Source organism: Myxocyprinus asiaticus, chromosome 47 (assembly GCF_019703515.2).
Source record: "Myxocyprinus asiaticus isolate MX2 ecotype Aquarium Trade chromosome 47, UBuf_Myxa_2, whole genome shotgun sequence".
In the NCBI taxonomy this organism is placed as follows: domain Eukaryota; kingdom Metazoa; phylum Chordata; class Actinopteri; order Cypriniformes; family Catostomidae; genus Myxocyprinus; species Myxocyprinus asiaticus.
The window spans coordinates 18,541,160-18,561,130 of NC_059390.1; the positions used below are offsets into that span (position 1 = coordinate 18,541,160).

Sequence of the window (19,971 nt, forward strand, 5' to 3'; positions counted from 1 at the left end):
GGAATACAGGGCACACGTGGAATGGGCGATAACACCACTCTTCAGAATGCTCTATTTGTGTCCCGCAGTAAAACTTAAATTCCTGCATGACTCTTTCTTCTGTGGAATACAAATGATGTCAGACCAAATGATATAGTAATGGCTTTTCAGCCAAATTTATATGGTAAAATAATGATGAAACACAGAACAATTCATGAAACAGCACAAAATCTAAGAGGTAACATGCCAAACAAATCAAACCATTGTTTGAGCCAACAAAAATTGCAAAGGTAAATTATCAAATAATAATAATAATAAGAAGAATTACAATATATAATACACACCAATAAAAATTTGACAATTTATCCAGACTCAACATTAATCAAAAAAGCCTTGTCCTGAGAACAGTTCAACCACTGGGTTAAAATCTACCTTCACTTTAAAACTGACCCTTACCTGAATATATGCCAGAGTGGTTTTATCATGTTAACCTGTTTACCCTAACAGCTATTGTATAGCAAACAATAGCCAATTGGAATTTTAATAATGGAGCATGGAATTCACAGAAATTATACTAATTTAAGACAAGTTTAAACTAGGTATTTGAAACCAAAAAACAAAACCACTGCTTGAGAAAACAATAATATATGAGCAAATGGACTTTTGAGTCAAAACCGTATTATTACTAAGATACTGTATAAGCCTTGTGACATCTTTCCAGAGTCAGTCTACTAGCCCCAGTCTCTACATCTGCATCTTGTATATCTTGCCACCAACAACCAGTATGTGCAAGAGTGAAATCTGATTTATAATGTGGTTTGATGTAGAATTGTACTGTTGGTACATAAAAAGAATATAAGAAGTTCCAGTGCATTCATTTGTAGGAGAACAGAGATTTTAATCAGTTGAATTACTGACCACTTCAAATTGTGAAAAGCATTTATTTTTAAACTCCAAAAACTCTTTTCGAAGCTGCCATTATCAGAGCTCACTATATTCCACTGTATCTCTCCCATACAACATCCAAGGATAATGCAAAGTGCTACAAAAACTGCTGCCTTCCAAGAGCTGTATTAGCCAATTATGTAGAAAACGTTATGTTCACCTCCATGTTTTTTAAAGAGTCTTTTATTTTGCTCTACATGTCTTGGCACAGATGCCTGCCGATGCCTTTGGAGACCTATGACTATAAATTCAACAATCTCAAGTTTCTTAACTATGATTGTGATGTTGCTGCCTCATTCCCATAGAATGTGGCGATGAGAGATGGGTGATGATGCTTCCTGCAGACAGACAGAAAAATAAAACACATGAGATGGTTTGTAGAGTTGAGATTTCACCTTTGACATCTCAATATACTGTATATACTGTATTTCTTTAAATTCATCACTTTCACAAGAAAACTTTCATTTTTTTAATATTCAGTTTTATTGTAGACATGCAGGGTTTTGTTTAAATTGCTAAGGCATTAAAACCTGCCCTGGAAAATTGCATTCACATTAGCTCCAGGATTATGTGGACATTCTAAGCTTGTCATTTTTCCTATCACAAGATCTCCAAAAGCCCTAAGCACAAAAGCCCTAAGCACAAGAATGCCCTGTAGTATAACCAAACTACAATTGCAGCATGTTGCAGAATATTCTACAAGTTTTACCTTTTGGGTATGTCAAACATGGATTTTACTCTCTTGTCAGCTTCTCTAGCAAGTCTTAGTATTTATTTTCCTAATGCTACAAATTCCTTTTGTCAGGAAAAATTACAGTCCATTTTTTATCTGCAAATCTGGCCATAGCAACATTAGACATCTTAAACCATCAATCTACAATATCTACAACACATCTGTTTGAGTGTTTTTGGTCATTAACTCAATGTCAAGTCAAATGTAATCAGAAAATACTAGTCACAAATTAAATAATAAAAAAAATAATAATAAAAAAAAGATTATGTACTCCATCTACTTACAGTTTTGACAGCAATATCAGTCTGAATGTCTTAATTTAAAATACATTCAAGAGATCGATGAAATATTCAAACACTGCATATTTACAACTGCACTTTTCCATTTTTCTCAGTGACAGTCGGCAAAACTTCATTCATGGGCTTAATTAAGGCTGATCATGTGCAGACCACAAAAATCACAGCATTCCTTTACCAGTTCAGCATAATAATAGGAGAAAAATAAAATCTAACTTGCATGAATACTTTCATAAATGTGCAATTTTCCCTTTGGATCCTTGTCCATATTTTTATATGTAGAAGGATTTGGCTTTTTCATAAAATCAACATATTTAAAGATTAAAATTCACCCGAGTCATCCACAAAAGAGTCAGATTTGAGATTCATCTGATCTGTTGGCTCATCATTTGGTTTCAGTTGTTCAAATGATTTCTTGGTGGGATCCTCTTTTTCCAATCCTGTGGCCTTATTTTGGTCCATTGTAAACTGGTTTTGTCCATGTTTTTGATAGAGCCTTAATTCATTTGATTCGTGATCCGGTGTGTCTTCATCATCGCTGCTGTACATGACAGAAAGCATGGCCTTGTATGGATTTCCATCATCATCATCATTGTCATCTCCATTATTTGCATCGCCTTGAATTATATAGTTTTCTCTGGATCCTACAGATGGATGTGAATAACAGTTATCACCTGAGATTTTCTCTGAATTTTCTGCAGTATATTCTATCATCTTGCTTTGTATGAAAGTAGCCTGCTGTACGATAGGCATGAAAATATCTGCTCTGTTCTCCATTTGACAACCTATGATCAAAGCCTGCCCTTCATCTTTTCTGGTCAAAATCTCCTGATCTTCCATATCTTTAAAAGAGACTGATTTTTCAGCTGCTTTTCCATTGCTCAAAGTAGAAGAGGAGATGTTTATTGATGTTATTTCTGGAATCACCAGAATGGGTAGCATGTCATGGAGGGGCAGATTCTCAGATTCTCTAGAGCCGTATGCCCTGGTTGGTGGATGGGACATTTCATTTCTTTTGGTGTACAGCCCATGTCTTCCAGCCAAACCACAGGAACTTGGGGATTCATATTCAACGTATGCCTCATTGTGGTAGGAGGCATCCTCTATGAGTGGTATGGGATGTGCTGAATTGACCTGTTAACCACGGAGAAAGGGCATGTAAGGTCTCCTTGAATAACCGTGCAATTCCACTGCTGCGGTCCAGTGCTGAATATAGAACACTTATGTATGTCTGTATTCCTTTGTATAAATTGATAAACATATGTATAGGTGCTGGTCATATAATTAGAATATCATCAAAAAGTTGATTTATTTCACTAATTCCATTCAAAAAGTGAAACTTGTATATTATATTCATTCATTACACACAGACTGATATATTTCAAATGTTTATTTCTTTTAATTTTGATGATTATAACTGACAACTAAGGAAAATCCCAAATTCAGTATCTCAGAAAATTAGAATATTGTGAAAAGGTTCAATATTGAAGACACCTGATGCCACACTCTAATCAGCTAATTAACTCAAAACACCTGCAAAGGCCTTTAAATGGTCTCTTAGTCTAGTTCTGTACGCTACACAATCATGGGGAAGACTGCTGACTTGACAGTTGTCCAAAAGACGACCATTGACACGTTGCACAAGGAGGGCAAGACACAAAAGGTCATTGCAAAAGAGGCTGGCTGTTCACAGAGCTCTGTGTCCAAGCACATTAATAGAGAGGTGAAGGGAAGGAAAAGATGTGGTAGAAAAAAGTGTACAAGCAATAGGGATAACCGCACCCTGGAGAGGACTGTGAAACAAAACCCATTCATAAATGTGGGGGAGAACCACTACGCACAGACGTATGCAAGACATGGGTTTCAGCTGTCGCATTCCTTGTGTCAAGCCACTCTTGAACAACAGACAGCGTCTGAAGCGTCTCGCCTGGGCTAAAGACAAAAAGGACTGGACTGCTGCTGAGTGGTCCAAAGTTATGTTCTCTGATGAAAGTAAATTTTGCATTTCCTTTGGAAATCAGGGTCCCAGAGTCTGGAGGAAGAGAGGAGAGGCACACAATCCACGTTGCTTGAGGTCCAGTGTAAAGTTTCCACAGTCAGTGATGGTTTGGGGTGCCATGTCATCTGCTGGTGTTGGTCCACTGTGTTTTCTGAGGTCCAAGGTCAACGCAGCCGTATACCAGGAAGTTTTAGAGCACTTCATGCTTCCTGCTGCTGACCAACTTTATGGAGATGCAGATTTCATTTTCCAACAGGACTTGGCACCTGCACACAGTGCCAAAGCAACCAGTATCTGGTTTAAGGACCATGATATCCTTGTTCTTAATTGGCCAGCAAACTCGCCTGACCTTAACCCCATAGAAAACCTATGGGGTATTGTGAAGAGGAAGATGCGATATGCCAGACCCAACAATGCAGAAGAGCTGAAGGCCACTATCAGAGCAACCTGGGCTCTCATAACACCTGAGCAGTGCCACAGACTGATCGACTCCATGCCACGCCGCATTGCTGCAGTAATTCAGGCAAAAGGAGCCCCAACTAAGTATTGAGTGCTGTACATGCTCATACTTTTCATGTTCATACTTTTCAGTTGGCCAAGATTTCTAAAAATCCTTTCTTTGTATTGGTCTTAAGTAATATTCTAATTAGTTGTCAGTTATAATCATCAAAATTAAAAGAAATAAACATTTGAAATATATCAGTCTGTGTGTAATGAATGAATATAATATACAAGTTTCACTTTTTGAATGGAATTGGTGAAATAAATCAACTTTTTGATGATATTCTAATTATATGACCAGCACCTGTAATTATGTTTGCTTGACAAAGCCAACAAACTGTTTGTTGGCTGTCTGGCCTATATAACCTTCAAATAATTTTAATTTCAAATTTGATTTGAAATGTTTATAAAATCATTTTAAACTTGTGGGCAAGGCTTTGTCAAGCCAACATCAAAGTTTTTCTGGACAAACGTTCCTTTTCTAGTGAACAATTGCACAACATCAATTTCAAAAGACTTTATTACAGTAAGCTTACAGATGAAACCCAATACACATTACACACATATACAATACCAATTATACAGTGAAATATTATGACAGCTCATAAAACAAAGGGGATCATGCTCTTTATACTGACTGGTTTAAATAGTGTACTGCATTTAGAGGTGTTTGGAAAGCTGCTACATTGACAAACTCATTTAAACCAGCCTTTATAAAGAGTACACAGCTTTCACTTTCCCAGAAAACACATCTCACCTTCACGAAGGACTGTGTGGCACTTCAAAACACGTCAAGCTACTTAATGTCAAGTACTTACCTGCTGGAACCATCTTAAGCTCTACATAAGAACAATTAAAGAGGAATGTGAGGGGGAGATGACAAGGACATGATGAGTTTCTGAATGTTTGGCAGTGTGATTGGTAAGGTTTTGTTTATTATTAAAATGTTTTGACTCTTTCATTTGCTGTTGAAAGTCACACAATGCTTCTTACAATCAAAATTTTTTTGATTACTTTTTTGGTTTTGTAGATTATTAGCTAATTAATTTAGTAGTTTATTAGTTAGTTTAGGTATTAGTTTAGTGTATAAGTTTTGCCTGAACTTCTGTACAGTATTAGAATATGTTCTTATTTACACTGAAGCAGTGGGACCATTCACAGCTGTTTATGATTGATCCCAAAATTATGTGCATAATAAAATGTAGGCTACCTGTATACGTACCGGTTTTCAGTAGTTTGTTTTATATTTTAGCCTGCATTTTTATGTTTAGTTATTCATTCTTGACATACATTTTGACAGGGTCAAATACTGTATGCTCTGAGAGGACTGGAGCTCACAGTTGCTCTCTCAGGTACTTTGGTAGAACTCAGTAGTATTTGATATAGTAAATCAGCTCTTACCACATTAGGGTGCTTTCCCAGGGCTACAGAGCCCCTGTCCACTGGATCCCGTCTTTCCCTCCTTCTCTTTGCCAGCCAGAGGAGGAGAAAAAATGCCGTCATGGCCACTATTACAACAAGAGCAGCGATGCCACCAGCCATACCCGCATTCATGTCTCCAAACAAACGTTCCTCTCCAAACGGACTTCTGGGAACTGGCAGAGAGTTTAGAGGAGAAAAAAAAAAAAACAGGTTATGATGTCCTAATGTAGCAAAGACCACTATCAGAATATTCCTGAACTCACACTGACTTGTGCATTTGCCATTGTAAAGACCAGCATAAGTTGTGTTTTGGATGCTGCAATGGATGCTGGTGTACTGGTGTCCTTACCGTGCTTCTAAACTATGCTGATCAACCAGCTAGATTGGCACCAGACCAGCACTAAACCTTGTTATCTATAACCATTACCGTGTTTCAATATATTTTCACACTATTACGTACCTGGTTGCCCCCTCTGTAGAACTTCTATATCTACTGAAGCATGGGCAGTCTCGCCCGACTCTTCATCTGTTGCAATCACCTGTTATAAAAGGTGACCATCAGTGATTTAAGAGTAATCCTTTCAGTAGAGACAATATGCATACATACTCTTGCTGGTTTGTACATTAAATGGTTAAGGCTATGTACAGCTCTATAGTCCTATACAGCCATTGTCACCTCCAAGATGTGTCGATCAAAGGCTCTAAGGCGGTCAGTCTTTGCAATCACAATTCCATCCTGGGTGATGTGATACAGTTTATTGGTGCCCGTCATCGGGTGCAGTGTGTAGTGGACTTTTGGGTTTATTTCCTGCAAAATAGCAATACAAATTATAAATTATGGTTTAAATGAAGGTTTGGGGACAGTTAAACCATATTTGTGGTTTAAGACTATAATTTTATCAATAATTCAGAGGAATCTTGATGCTATTTTGAAGGTGTTTTTCAAGATATATATATATATATATATATATATATATATATATATATATGTAAAAAATAAATAAAATCACTGTACATCTCTGAAGTCTCTGTCAATGGCCTGTATGACAAGGACTTGGTTCCCGTAGGTAGTGACCAGTGTAGCAGGGCTGGAGTTCTCAATGAGGAACCCTTTGTAGACAGTCTTGTTGAAGTAAGGAGCGAATCGGTTTTCAGATATCACATGTACTAGGGCTGTTGCCACAGAATATTTCTTGGGGTCGTTTAGTTGCGCAGCCTGTTGGGGTTTGCAATGGGCATCAGCAGTTATTATCACTCGATATGGTACACTTTAATATGGCACATTTATTTTTCAATGCAGTTCCTTCAACTGCATTTCCACATATATACAATAGATGATAAATTATGTGCTGAAAAGTGCAGACATTACTGTTATGGTTTGCATATGGTTGTTGAAGCACCTCTGTATTGTCTTACAGGACTCTGTTGATGCTACTGCTAGTTTTTGCAAAATGCAGATCAGTGTGTTAAATACAGTAAGGCATCACCTTGTTGTTCATAAAATATAACGTGTAGTCGTACCATTATGCGCAGCCTGAACGAAGGGTTTAGGAGTCTGTTTTCCACACGTTGAAGCAGAGTGATCTCTCCCGTTTCATGGTTGATTGTAAATCTGCCATTGTCATCACCTGTGAAAAAAATAAGCATTAAGTCATTTTCATAAACATTAGAGTGTAAATTGAAAGACTGTATGAAATTAGAATTGAAGTTTTATAGCTTTTTTTAGTCCATGTCTACTAGCTTTGAGGTCATATTCAGTATGTTTGTTCACAAAATTAACTTTTAGCAGATAAACACAATTAAAATATATAGTCTTTCTCTTTCGGGAAAACAAAACAAAAATACTGATGACATATCTTAAATTGTTACCAAATTATTGTCCCAAAAAAATGCTCTTTATAATGAGAATGTAATCTCCCCCTAATACCATCTTCTTCTGACTAAATCATGGTTTATGACTGTGTCTGTAACACAATCTAAAACCTATTGGCTATTTAAAAAAAGGGACAAGCCATTTGATATGTCCCTCTAGGGCCATAGCTACAAAAGACATTGAGGGGGATGTATTTTTCTATGATAAATTGTTAAAATATAAGGTTTGATGCCCCCCAGTGCTGAATATTGAATTACATCCTTGTGTCCCAGCCCAACTTCCTGTTTCAAAATAAAATACTTTGACACAGGAAAGAAATCTACATATTGCAAGTGATTCCATGGAGTCTTTAAAAGGTTAAACAATCAATCTGAACAAATACAAAACATAGACTTTGTCTAGTGTAAATTCATTAAACAAATTAGTCAATAAATCAATGCGAGATAAAAGGTAAATTGAGAGCTATTGTTAAGCACAGCGCTATGCCATAAGTAACAAGCGCAAAGTCAGTGGGCATGGCCATGAAATTTTGGTATTTTCGTGCAAGCATGCGATAAGTCTAGGCGCAAGTAGGTTTGGCAAAATCGCACACATAATGCAAAAATGGGCTGGATTAAGTGCAATTTAATTCTGAGGTTTTCTCTAGTTATTATTCCGCCGTATGCATCCCATTATATAGTTTATTCCCTCAAGCACCAGCAAGAGCGTAGATTTGGCTTAAACATTGGTGGGGTTGCAGCATGAAGCATTTGCATGTTTCCATTGATCGTGGTTTAAATAACTCAGGGGCACACCCCTGAGCACCAGTGATATAAACCAAGACAGCACATTCATAAGAAGTAGGTAGTGTAAATGGACTGCATGCAATGAATTAGAAGAATTGAAAATTACATTCTTTTGTGCATCAACTGTGTTGATGATTGTCCATATTTCTATGACAGTGACACACTCCTTTTATATGCATGGAAAATGTGATTCTCATCAGAATTTGGATGTAGGCTCCATTAAATAACCGAGAATGTAAGAATTATTAATAATTTTCATCTACTGACACACAAATCATGGCTAGTATTAACAGTGATTGTATCAGCACACATTTCTACCGGTCGATTTTGAAAAATGTTAATAATTTTTCGAAACACAAAATTTAAACCAAAAATATTTGTAAATTGAAAGTACGCTTCAAACGAAATGAAAATTTTATCAAAATAACGAAGTGGTCAAAAAATCATAGCCTACCAATTCCGAACAAGACGTCTTCCACTGGCCCGTTTTGCAGTGATTTAATGCAAGGACGCATTTTAATGTACAAAAGAACATAATTTTCAATACTTATAATTCATTGCATACAGTCCATTTACACTACCAACTTCTTATGAATGTGCTGTCTTTGTTTATATCAGTGGTGCATGAGGGAATGAACTATATAATGCGATGCAGACGATGGAATAATAACTGGAGAAAACCTCAGAATAAATTGCACTTAATCTAGCCCGTTTGCGCATTGCACGTGTGATTTCACCAAACCTACTTGTGCATAGATTTAGCACATGCTTGCACGAAAATACCAAAATACCATTCCCACTGACTTTGCACTTATGACTTATGGCATAGTGCTGTGCTTAATGCTAGCGCTCTTAAAATAGGGCCCGTGGTTTCAAACATCTTAACACAACGACCTATTTCTCAGGAAAATAGCAAATTATGCTTTGCCCCACTTTATTTCCATACAATACACCCACAGTTTGAGCACATACACCCACAATAGCGCAAACGCTCCCAACCACGCCCACTTGCACTTTGCGCTGGCACGAAAATCTTGCTTAAAATTAGTGCTCTCATGAAAATTGGATAAAACATTGCGCATGGTCGTTGCATGTATCGCTGCGCTTTGCTCGCTCACGAAAATAGAGCCCATGAGTTCATATGTAATACTTTACTCACCAGACAGTATGCTGTAGACCAGAGGAGTCTGGATGTCTTTGTCTCCATCCTCAGCATGAATGGGACCCGGAGAGAAATATAGCAAAGTGTCCTATAACATAAAGAGCATATGGGCTAAAATGAGGCTTTGGCTGTTGGATGTGCATACAGTTTCTGTACTTGGATTTAAAGTCATTTCAGCCAACCCAGTCGCCTGCATGCTGAACCTGTCAAACGTTACATTATTCCTTGCAAGCATTGAAGTGAATATAAAATGACACTACATACCTCATCTGTCTCTGTGATGTTGACGGTGTAGACAGGGTTGGTGCAGATGGTATGATCACCAGATTCATAATCAGGATAGCAGGGCAGAAACTGTGGGTAATGGTCATCACCATCTAGAACATTCACTGTGACTTTAGCTGTTGTACTGTACTTTTCTTTTGTGTTCATTTCCTGATGGTAAATGTAAAAAACATCAGGACCAATGTAATCTGTAACACCTTTTGCGGTTCTGTAAAAAAACTTCTTTTCAAACACATGAATGTCTTGTGATGGATGGTCAGTGGATACTGTATGTAATTGATTCATATACAGTATGTTCCACATACCACAGCATATATGACCACCTGCAGCTGGGTTTTGGTCTCAAAGTCTAGCAGTTTGTCTAGGATCACCATCCCACTGTTGGGCAGATCTATTCTGAAATAGCTGGCATCAGGCTGAATGACAGAAAGACAGTGCTGTCAATATTCTCTTGGATTGTGGTGTCAAATTAATTAAAGGTAAAATCAGCTAATATATTGAGTAACAGCACATGTATATCATGAATATATTGAGAATGCATACCATAAGGGCAAAATTTGGGCCTGAATTTGGGCCTGAAAATGTCATTGAAAAAATATCAAATCAAGTGGCATTTGTCATCCACTAAAAAAAGTAAAAACATTTTTTACATTTTAAGTTGTAATCATTTACAGATAAGACTAACAAGAGATAAGATTACACAATTAAATTTAATGGAAATTTGTTATGACATTTAAATGCGTAAATCTTGAAAACTGGCTAGAATTTGTTTGCTAATTCTGATAAAAAATTGTTTGCAGATGCATCTTATATTTTGTTTGCTAATGCAAAACAAATTCATAAATTTGTATGTGTGGTTTGCATGTCCAAATACTTCTTAAGGTTGCTGTAATGTCAAGATCTATGAGGATTAATTGGTCAATACCAAGTGCAGATAGATTGATTCTTGGCTGCTGCACAGCTTTTATTCAGTCTTTCCTTTGTAATTTTGTTCTTAATAGATGTGTCACTCACCGAGGATTTATCAGTCATATAAGTGATCGTGTCTCCATCAGCATCTTTGGCTTTCACTGTGAACACCATTGAATTTACAGCCATCAACTGTGGGAAGAAAGTCAGAGCTCAAGTATCAGGATGGTCTGTGATTCTTTAAAACAATCACAGATTATGTAGCTGTTGGCCCCCACCTTGATGATGCCATATAATCAATAAATGGTGGCAGTTTAATCCCCATTTCAGTTTAAAGCAGGAAAAACTAAAGCTTATTTTTTAAATAGTTCTGTTTATGTCTGAATTAAAGATGGACAGAAATTATTTTACCTCACTTATGTATCGCGGTTGAATGGTGTCTTCAAGGAAATGTGGCATGTTGTCATTCTCATTCAATATCTCCACCATGATTCTGTATTGACCCTAAAATAAGAATAACAGAATAACAGCAATACTCTTAATGTTTCTAGTTACTTTTATTTTATCAGAAAAATGCTTCATGTACACAACCAGTCAAATGTTTGTACACTTGTTGGTTTAGTGTGCAGTACTGTAATTTAGAATGGTGGCTACTTTGAAGATGCTAAAAAATTGAGATGAGAGTTTTGATGAGAAGTGACTACAATATGCCAATGCTTCCATTTTAGCAATTTAATCATTTTGATGACTATGAAATTATTCTAAAATATGGCTATTAGTAATATAGGATGAACAGCTGTGTTCAAACTTTTGACTGGTAGAGTATGTTACACATTAGTTATGAAACAGGCAGTGTGTCTATAATAAAATAAAAAATGATTTAAAGTGAATTCAATTCTGTGTTTCAGTTGATAAAGCAGGCGTTTTACACTGTACCCGTATTGTTTCATCTTCATAACATGTCAAAGCAGCTATCAGGACTGATCCCAGGACCTATAGATCACCACAGAAAAAAATCATTAGGACACATAAAGAGGTTAGTGTATATATTGCATACATGTATGAGTATTTTAATATTGATAACTAAATTATTAAATAAACTAATACGTAATCATTTTAATCATTTTAGTTATAACTAAAATAATAACAAATGTATAATTGTATTTAAAAAAAAGTAAATTTATAAAAATAATTTCTATTTAAAAAAAGAAAAAGTCATATGACGCCTCCACTGTTTTCCTGGCTTTTTTTAAAGTCCCAAAGCTTTGTTTGTCTGGCTTCCACAGACATCACCACATTTGTTTTAATCACCTCTCGATCCAAGGTCCTAGAAAGTGATGAGTTCAGTCTGATTGTTCGACCCTCAAGGTAGAACCAATCAGCATTCTCTCCCGTAAGACACAGACGAATGCTACTGGCTCCAGGGTCTCCATTGATACTGAGGTTGGCTATGAACTCTCCTGTATGACTGTTCTCTCTGACTGTGGCAAATATATCCTGACCACCAAGGCATAAGCTGGCTGCCGTTCAGACAAGAGACTGATTAGATTACGAGGACAAATTATCCACAAAATAATTCGATAACAGACTGTACAGCTAATTTTCAAAGGGGTCATTACATGAGGAATAAAATTTGCAATATTGATCCTTTCGCCATCAGTCTGGAAGGGGGAGTGCCCCTTGATCATACAGTACGTTATTTCACTAACAGTCAAAAATATCACAGAGCACTGATTCAAAGTCATGATAATTTGTTTCTGTTGTAACATATCCTACTTTTCTGAGAGGTGTTTACCTTTTGCAATGTGATAGAATATGTTTAGAGCCATCTGGCAGAGAAACAGTCTCCATGGCATCAACATGGCTAATATTCCCCTTGGGCTCCGATCTCCTCGTCCCAACTGTGAAAGAAAAGGCCAAACCCTGAAAGTGAATCACTCTGAAGGATTTAAAGTGCTCCTATTTCCTGTCATAAAGAATAGTCTTTCTTATTCAGTCATAGGTCAATTGAAATCATTAGATTACCAAACCATCATTAATACTGTTGAGTCACACCAGCAGCTGTTGTCATGATGCGAACTTGATATCAATTAGTTGATCTACTGAGATTAGTAAAATTCATCAAACAGTTAAATACACAGAATGACTAGAATCTCACACATTCTCTCCTCACACGTGTTTGTTTACTTGTGTTTAGGCTTTAGTCTTCACCTCAGGGCCTTTTCTAGTACTTAAAACCTATTATGGTGTCTTTAGCCACTGCGAAGCCACCCACCTGGCAGTCATGTGTGTTACGTGACCACAAGGTTGCTCATCTGATCTGCCACCTTCCACCTCAAACACACCACATAAGAGCTTTTTCTAATCCTCATAATACCAGCAAAGCTGCCTGAGAGCTGTTTTTTTCCTCCCAAGTTTTGCTGACTGACTGGGCGAAACTAAACAACTTTCGTCATTTCTTTGAGAATAAGGATGACATCATTTCCACCTCACTGATTTTTTTATGCCAGAACATAACTGAGTGTTTCTGACTTGGTCAATTCAAATTCGTTCAGCTGGATTTGAAACTCATTCACAGGAATGTTGTGGTAGCACATGGCTGCTAGGGGGCACCATCACCATCACTTCACAGCCTCCCTGGGTAAGATAATGACTGACAATCCTACTTAAAGATTCACTCAGTAATTTTTTTCCTCATTTAAAAAGTTTTACTTCTAAATAAATGAATAGTAATTTTTAAACATATGCATAAAATCATGACCACTCATGTGAGATGAAGATTTCAGTCATATCAGTAACCTTATAAAAGCTCTTTTATTCTACATGGGGCAGGTGAGCCTCATGGGGGTAGCCATGTTAGCATCACATGACCAGCTGAATACTACTTGCTTAATCTCAGCAATATCACACTCGCAATCGTGCTATATGGCCCTAAATCATCACTGCTGTGATTACCAACGGCACTTGGCCTGCGGCCTCGTGCCTGCAGCCAAATCACAGCAGTGCTGATTTTGAGCCATATAGCATGATTGCGAGTATGATATTGCTTATATACAACAGTTCAATGAACAAGTAAAATTAAAAAATTAGGAAAAACTGAGCACGGTCATAAAAAACGCATTTGTGCATGGAACTCCTTTCTTACGTGATGGATCAGAATCTGCCATTGCTAGTTCAAACCAAATGATGCGTCTAATGTCACTTTAGAACTAGGATCACGGCTTGGGCTGTTTATAACAAGTTATTGGAGAAACAAGGATATGTGTGTGTGTGTGTGTGTGTGTGTGTGTGTGTGTGTGTGTATGTGAGAGAGAGAGAGAGAGAGAGAGATGGAGCGTGTGCCATCACCTGTTGCCTGTCCCAAGCAGAGATGCTGTAGTGTGTTAGTCAACTTTCTGACGATAATGTCATTTTGGTCAAATTCATCCTATTTTCTGAGGGAACAATAGCCGTCCAAGTGGGGGTACTCCTCCCTATTTCACGATAGCTGGTATACAAGAGTCATTCACTAAAGAAACTGCAATCTCCTCCGTCATTTTGAACAGTATGTCCTCTCCAATGTGGAAACTCCGGTAAGAGGTAAGTGCCTTGAGTTTGTGTAATTAATTCGTCTGTTGTGTCTCTCAGCTGTGATGAGCCTTAATGCTGAAGTTGTTAGTTTAAAGCCGTTTAAAGCTATTTCCTAGCTTTAGTAGTGTAGTAGTAATACGAGCGACCATGTAGTGCTGATGAATGAAAACACTGACTGACGTTGACTCACTTCATGTCACCTGGCTTATATTACACACAAAAATGGTCTTTTGCTGCCACCTGCTGGCTAAAATATGTAATGTCAAAAAATTAAATGTAAAGAGACATATATCTCTTAACACATATGCACTGCTCTTACACTTTAGTTTAGAATGGCACGAACACAAGCGGAGTGATACAAATAGTGAAGCGTCGGAGTGCTGATGGTGTGAGACCATCAGTACTCATAGAACGTCTCTTGTCCAATTAGATTCGAGGACCAGAACTAACTGTTTTACATGCACTTATATATGTGTGTGTGTGTGTGTGTTTATATAAATATAGCAGCACCCCTTCCCCCATCCAGGTATAGCACTCCAAAAATCTGCTCAGCTGAACTACAGGTGCATCTCAATAAATTAGAATGTTGTGGAAAAGTTAATTTATTTCAGTAATTCAACTCAAATTGTGAAACTCGTGTATTAAATAAATTCAGTGCACACAGACTGAAGTAGTTTAAGTCTTTGGTTCTTTTAATTGTGATGATTTTGGCTCACATTTAACAAAAACCCACCAATTCACTATCTCAAAAAATTAGAATATGGTGACATGCCAATCAGCTAATCAACTCAAAACACCTGCAAAGGTTTCCTGAGCCTTCAAAATGGTCTCTCAGTTTGGTTCACTAGGCTACACAATCATGGGGAAGACTGCTGATCTGACAGTTGTCCAGAAGACAATCATTGACACCCTTCACAAGGAGGGTAAGCCACAAACATTCATTGCCAAAGAAGCTGGCTGTTCACAGAGTGCTGTATCCAAGCATGTTAACAGAAAGTTGAGTGGAAGGAAAAAGTGTGGAAGAAAAAGATGCACAACCAACCGAGAGAACCGCAGCCTTATGAGAATTGTCAAGCAAAATCGATTCAAGAATTTGGGTGAACTTCACAAGAAATGGACTGAGGCTGGGGTCAAGGCATCAAGAGCCACCACACACAGACATGTCAAGGAATTTGGCTACAGTTGTCGTATTCCTCTTGTTAAGCCACTCCTGAACCACAGACAACGTCAGAGGCGTCTTACCTGGGCTAAGGAGAAGAAGAACTGGACTGTTGCCCAGTGGTCCAAAGTCCTCTTTTCATATGAGGGCAAGTTTTGTATTTCATTTAGAAACCAAGGTCCTAGAGTCTGGAGGAAGGGTGGAGAAGCTCATAGCCCAAGTTGCTTGAAGTCTAGTGTTAAGTTTCCACAGTCTGTGATGATTTGGGGTGCAATGTCATCTGCTGGTGTTGGTCCATTGTGTTTTTTGAAAACCAAAGTCACTGCACTCATTTACCAAGAACTTTTGGAGCACTTCATGCTTCCTTCTGCTGAAAGATGCTGATTTCATTTTCCAGCAGGATTTGGCACCTGCCCACACTGCCAAAAGCACCAAAAGTTGGTTAAATGACCATGGTGTTGGTGTGCTTGACAGGTCAGCAAACTCACCAGACCTGAATCCCATAGAGAATCTATGGGGTATTGTCAAGAGGAAAATGAGAAACAAGAGACCAAAAAATGCAGATGAGCTGAAGGCCACTGTCAAAGAAACCTGGGCTTCCATACCACCTCAGCAGTGCCACAAACTGATCACCTCCATGCCACGCTGAATTGAGGCAGTAATTAAAGCAAAAGGAGCCCCTACCAAATATTGAGTACATATACAGTAAATGAACATACTTTCCAGAAGGCCAACAATTCACTAAAAATATTTTTTTTATTGGTCTTATGATGTATTCTAATTTTTTGAGATAGTGAATTGGTGGGTTTTTGTTAAATGTGAGCCAAAATCATCACAATTAAAAAAACCAAAGACTTAAACTACTTCAGTCTGTGCGCATTGAATTTATTTAATACACGAGTTTCACAATTTTAGTTGAATTACTGAAATAAATGAACTTTTCCACGACATTCTAATTTATTGAGATGCACCTGTATATCACGATGGGTAAATGAAAGGAGAAGATGGTCAGAGATTTCATGCAGAGATATTTTTAATGACTTTGTGTTGTCTCTTGGAGTTTCATGAGCACAGAGGCATATCAGTAGGTAGGATTTATGAATTAAACTTGTTTTAAAATCTCCCCCCTCTTCTTTCCATTGTTATGACATCCCCTGAACACTTTTAAATAGGCTACTCATGAAGACTTTTGGCAACTCTATAACCTGTAAATCCACTTAGCTAATTACACTTTGACATAAACACCATAGATATCGATATAGAATACGCTAGACTGGAAGATCAAAGACAACATTTTCAAAATGGCTGTGCGCTAGTTTCTCTGGTGCACAAGGTGAATACTTCGCTTTTCTACATCCGTGTCGGATTGCGTCCGACTGACCACATTGCCTTTCAAAGTTTACTATTTTGACCACGAGCGAATATGAAGTCCCTGCAGACTGTGCTGATGACGAAATTTGCATCACGCATACTGTGCGTGCAGCGATCAGCAACATGAACAAGCGAAGTTTACGTTACCCTTTAAGTCAAAAACATACCTTGCAAAACCTGTAAGATGCAGGGTAATTTTATTTTGATCTTTTCAACTAAATAGAGGAGACAAAGCTAACTATGTTCAAGTTTACTGCTGAGCTGGCTTACAGTGGTTTAACATTACAATAGACCCTCTCTGACGTGTGCAAGGACATATAGTTTCCATACTGATAAAGGCATGTCATATTGATTCAGCATGTAAAGTATTGAGTAAAAGATGGAACTATTAACCAATGTCTATATATTTCTTTAGATGCTTAATTTGATATTGTCACAAAACAGGTGGTATAATACAAACATTTCACTGGCAATCGGTTATCTAAGCAATGACATTTGCAAGGGCATTTTCAAACTAGATTTTTACATTTTCTGAAGAAGCTGTAAGTGGTGCTTGCTCATGCAAAAAATCACAGCCACAATGCTATGGTGTTATGGCAAGATGTCAGGGTGTTTCTATGCAGTCTGGTGTTCAGAGTTTTTTAGTGGGTTGCTATGGTGCTAATTGCTAGGGTGTTCTGGGTGGGTGGTAGGTGGTTGCTTACTGGCCCAAATCAAAAGAGCCTCTAAAGTTATTATACCCCTAGATATAGCTCCTTCAATGTTAGTCTATGGAATTGATTCACCTGTTTTATTGTGAAAATGTTTGTCCGATTACTTCAGAAAAGTAAAAGCACACCTCTTCTCAAAAGCCACACAATTTGAGGTATCATTTATGTCCATACACACAAACAGTGCAGGACAAGTTACTCACCCTAGTAGGTTTAGTGCTTTCAAATACCAAACAACACTAACAATTTGTTGATCACGAGTGCTGTTAATTTATATGGCTTCCATATTAAGTCTTAATAATTATGTTTTCAGGGGAACAGCATGATTAAGATGTTAGCAACCCTCAACCTAGACAAAGGTCTTGCCTACCATGTTAACTCCTAGTTTAAAGTATCCTTTCACCAGGTTGTGTATCCTCACCAAGATATAATTAATGAGTGTGTTATTATATTGTATACAGTAAGGATAACTGTATGTGGATTCCATGTGATTATGGATTAAATGGAGTAATTAGTACAAAATAGGAAGTAGGTCTCTGCCACAGCCAAGATTATGGGATTACAGAGCAATATGGTTTAATATTCTTGCTGCACACGGCAGCTTGCTATTTAATATGCAAGTTTGCTTGTGTCAGAGTCTGTCTGTGAGTGCAAATCTAAACCACTTTGCCAAATTAATGCTCTTATGAATTTTAGAAGTATACACCAATTTTGTGATGTTGCAATTTTAATTTATTATGCTGGTTTTATTTGATTAGTGTAATCTCACACTTGAGAGCACTCATTACGGATCTGTTATCTGCAGAGGAGAAAGTGTGCTCAATGTTGATTGACATTTCACTTTAAGAGAGTGTAAAAATACTTTTATATACAAATCTTGCTTAAAGGGCGTCCATTTTGACAGAATTGTCAATTTTGTGTGAACTATCCCTTTAAATGTAAAAATGTAAAATCAGTGGGGCCCTAAACTTGGAAACACAACAGAAAGAGTCCAGCAAGCCAAACAAAGTCAGGCTTGTTTAGAAACGTAATGACACCAGTTGTCTCTTTAGAGGAGGCTTTCAGACTCATTAGTGCAGCTTTGGAAATTGACTGAACAATAGTGAGGTAATTAGAGTGAAGTCTGTGTATAACAAATTGGTCAAAAGAATGAATAAAGATAAAATCATTTTTTCTTGTTAAGTCACAATGCCATTTTTTTCTGTCATGTTTTATAAGATCAAGACCAAGCTACAGTATGCTGAATAGATGCTTTAGTAATCAGATTGCTTTGATTATAAATGAATAAAATTACTCATACCCTGATATAATATTTTGGTCATACTACCCACCCCTCAGATTTTCAGAAAACATGTCTGAGCAAGATGATTTAAAGGTATTAAACAAGGGCAGACAAGGCATGCTGGGAAAGTGAGCTCTGCTAGTGTACAGTCATACATTTTTGCACAAGAAGAAAGCAACAGCTGTCAATGTTCTGTGAAGTGTAAGAAACATAGTCACACGCTAGAACACACACACACATGCAAGCAAGCAAACAAACACACACACACACACACGCACACACACACCTACGTTTTCAGTATTGTCCTCACCGTTGCACAGTGGTGGTTATCCTTTGTTTTTCAGCTCATGGGATCCCAGTGTCATTTCCTGTGGTGGCTGTTCCTGTTCTACACAACATGTCTCGCCTGTGTGGTGGCCTGAAACCTGTGTCACACAGGATAGCGGGTAGCAAACTGCAAGAGTATTCCCAGCTAGTTAAGTCAGGGCTGTTGAGAGAGGGCTAGAGAAAGAGAGAGAGAGAGAGAGAGAGAGAGAGAGAGAGAGAGAGAGAGAGAGAGAGAGAGAGATGTGTTTAGCAGTAGAGAATTAAGAGCTCTCACACACAGCCAAGCGAGGGCTTAGAGAGCATTTTCAGAACAAGATAACTCAGGCTGCTGGGAAGGAGGTTAAACTGAGAACTTTAGCTATGGCGCCTGAGCAAATACAGTCCAATGTGTGCAAAAATGCTGCTAGTCTCTCATTATACTTGCTTTGCCTCCCTCATAGTGTACAACTCAGTTCAAGGGTCCAAGGGCCTTTTGCATTTAGAAATATATCTGTCTGTGGGGTCGAAAGGTAAAGTCAAGTCAAAGTCAATGTCAGCTTTATTGTCATATTTAGCACAGAGCATGTCAATGGATAAAAACAGTGCAAAATGTAGTAGACATACAGACAACAGTAAATACAGACAATAATACCACAAAAAGTACACAGAATTAAACAAGTCAAC

The 19,971-nt window shown here is 37.7% G+C and overlaps 1 protein-coding gene across 4 annotated transcripts; it reads right to left on the minus strand.

Moving 5' to 3' along the window:
- Positions 1–168: 168 nt before the first annotated feature.
- LOC127436763 (cadherin-related family member 5-like) lies at positions 169–19,456 on the minus strand. 4 transcript variants are annotated; one of them, XM_051691119.1, is made up of 15 exons: positions 19,292–19,456; positions 12,685–12,790; positions 12,201–12,409; positions 11,826–11,882; positions 11,301–11,393; positions 10,995–11,081; positions 10,286–10,396; positions 9,960–10,130; positions 9,693–9,783; positions 7,397–7,503; positions 6,891–7,091; positions 6,552–6,683; positions 6,336–6,414; positions 5,855–6,048; positions 169–1,262 (listed from the first exon to the last, which is right to left on the minus strand). In XM_051691119.1, the coding sequence occupies exons 2-15, from the start codon at positions 12,749–12,751 to the stop codon at positions 1,218–1,220; spliced, it is 1,644 nt and encodes a 547-aa protein (XP_051547079.1). In that variant the 5' UTR covers positions 12,752–12,790; positions 19,292–19,456; the 3' UTR covers positions 169–1,217. The 4 variants fall into 4 exon arrangements, with proteins under 4 accessions (XP_051547079.1, XP_051547080.1, XP_051547082.1 ...); XM_051691120.1 differs by having other exon boundaries at positions 19,272–19,456; XM_051691122.1 differs by lacking the exon at positions 12,201–12,409.
- Between the last annotated feature and the right edge of the window lie 515 nt (positions 19,457–19,971).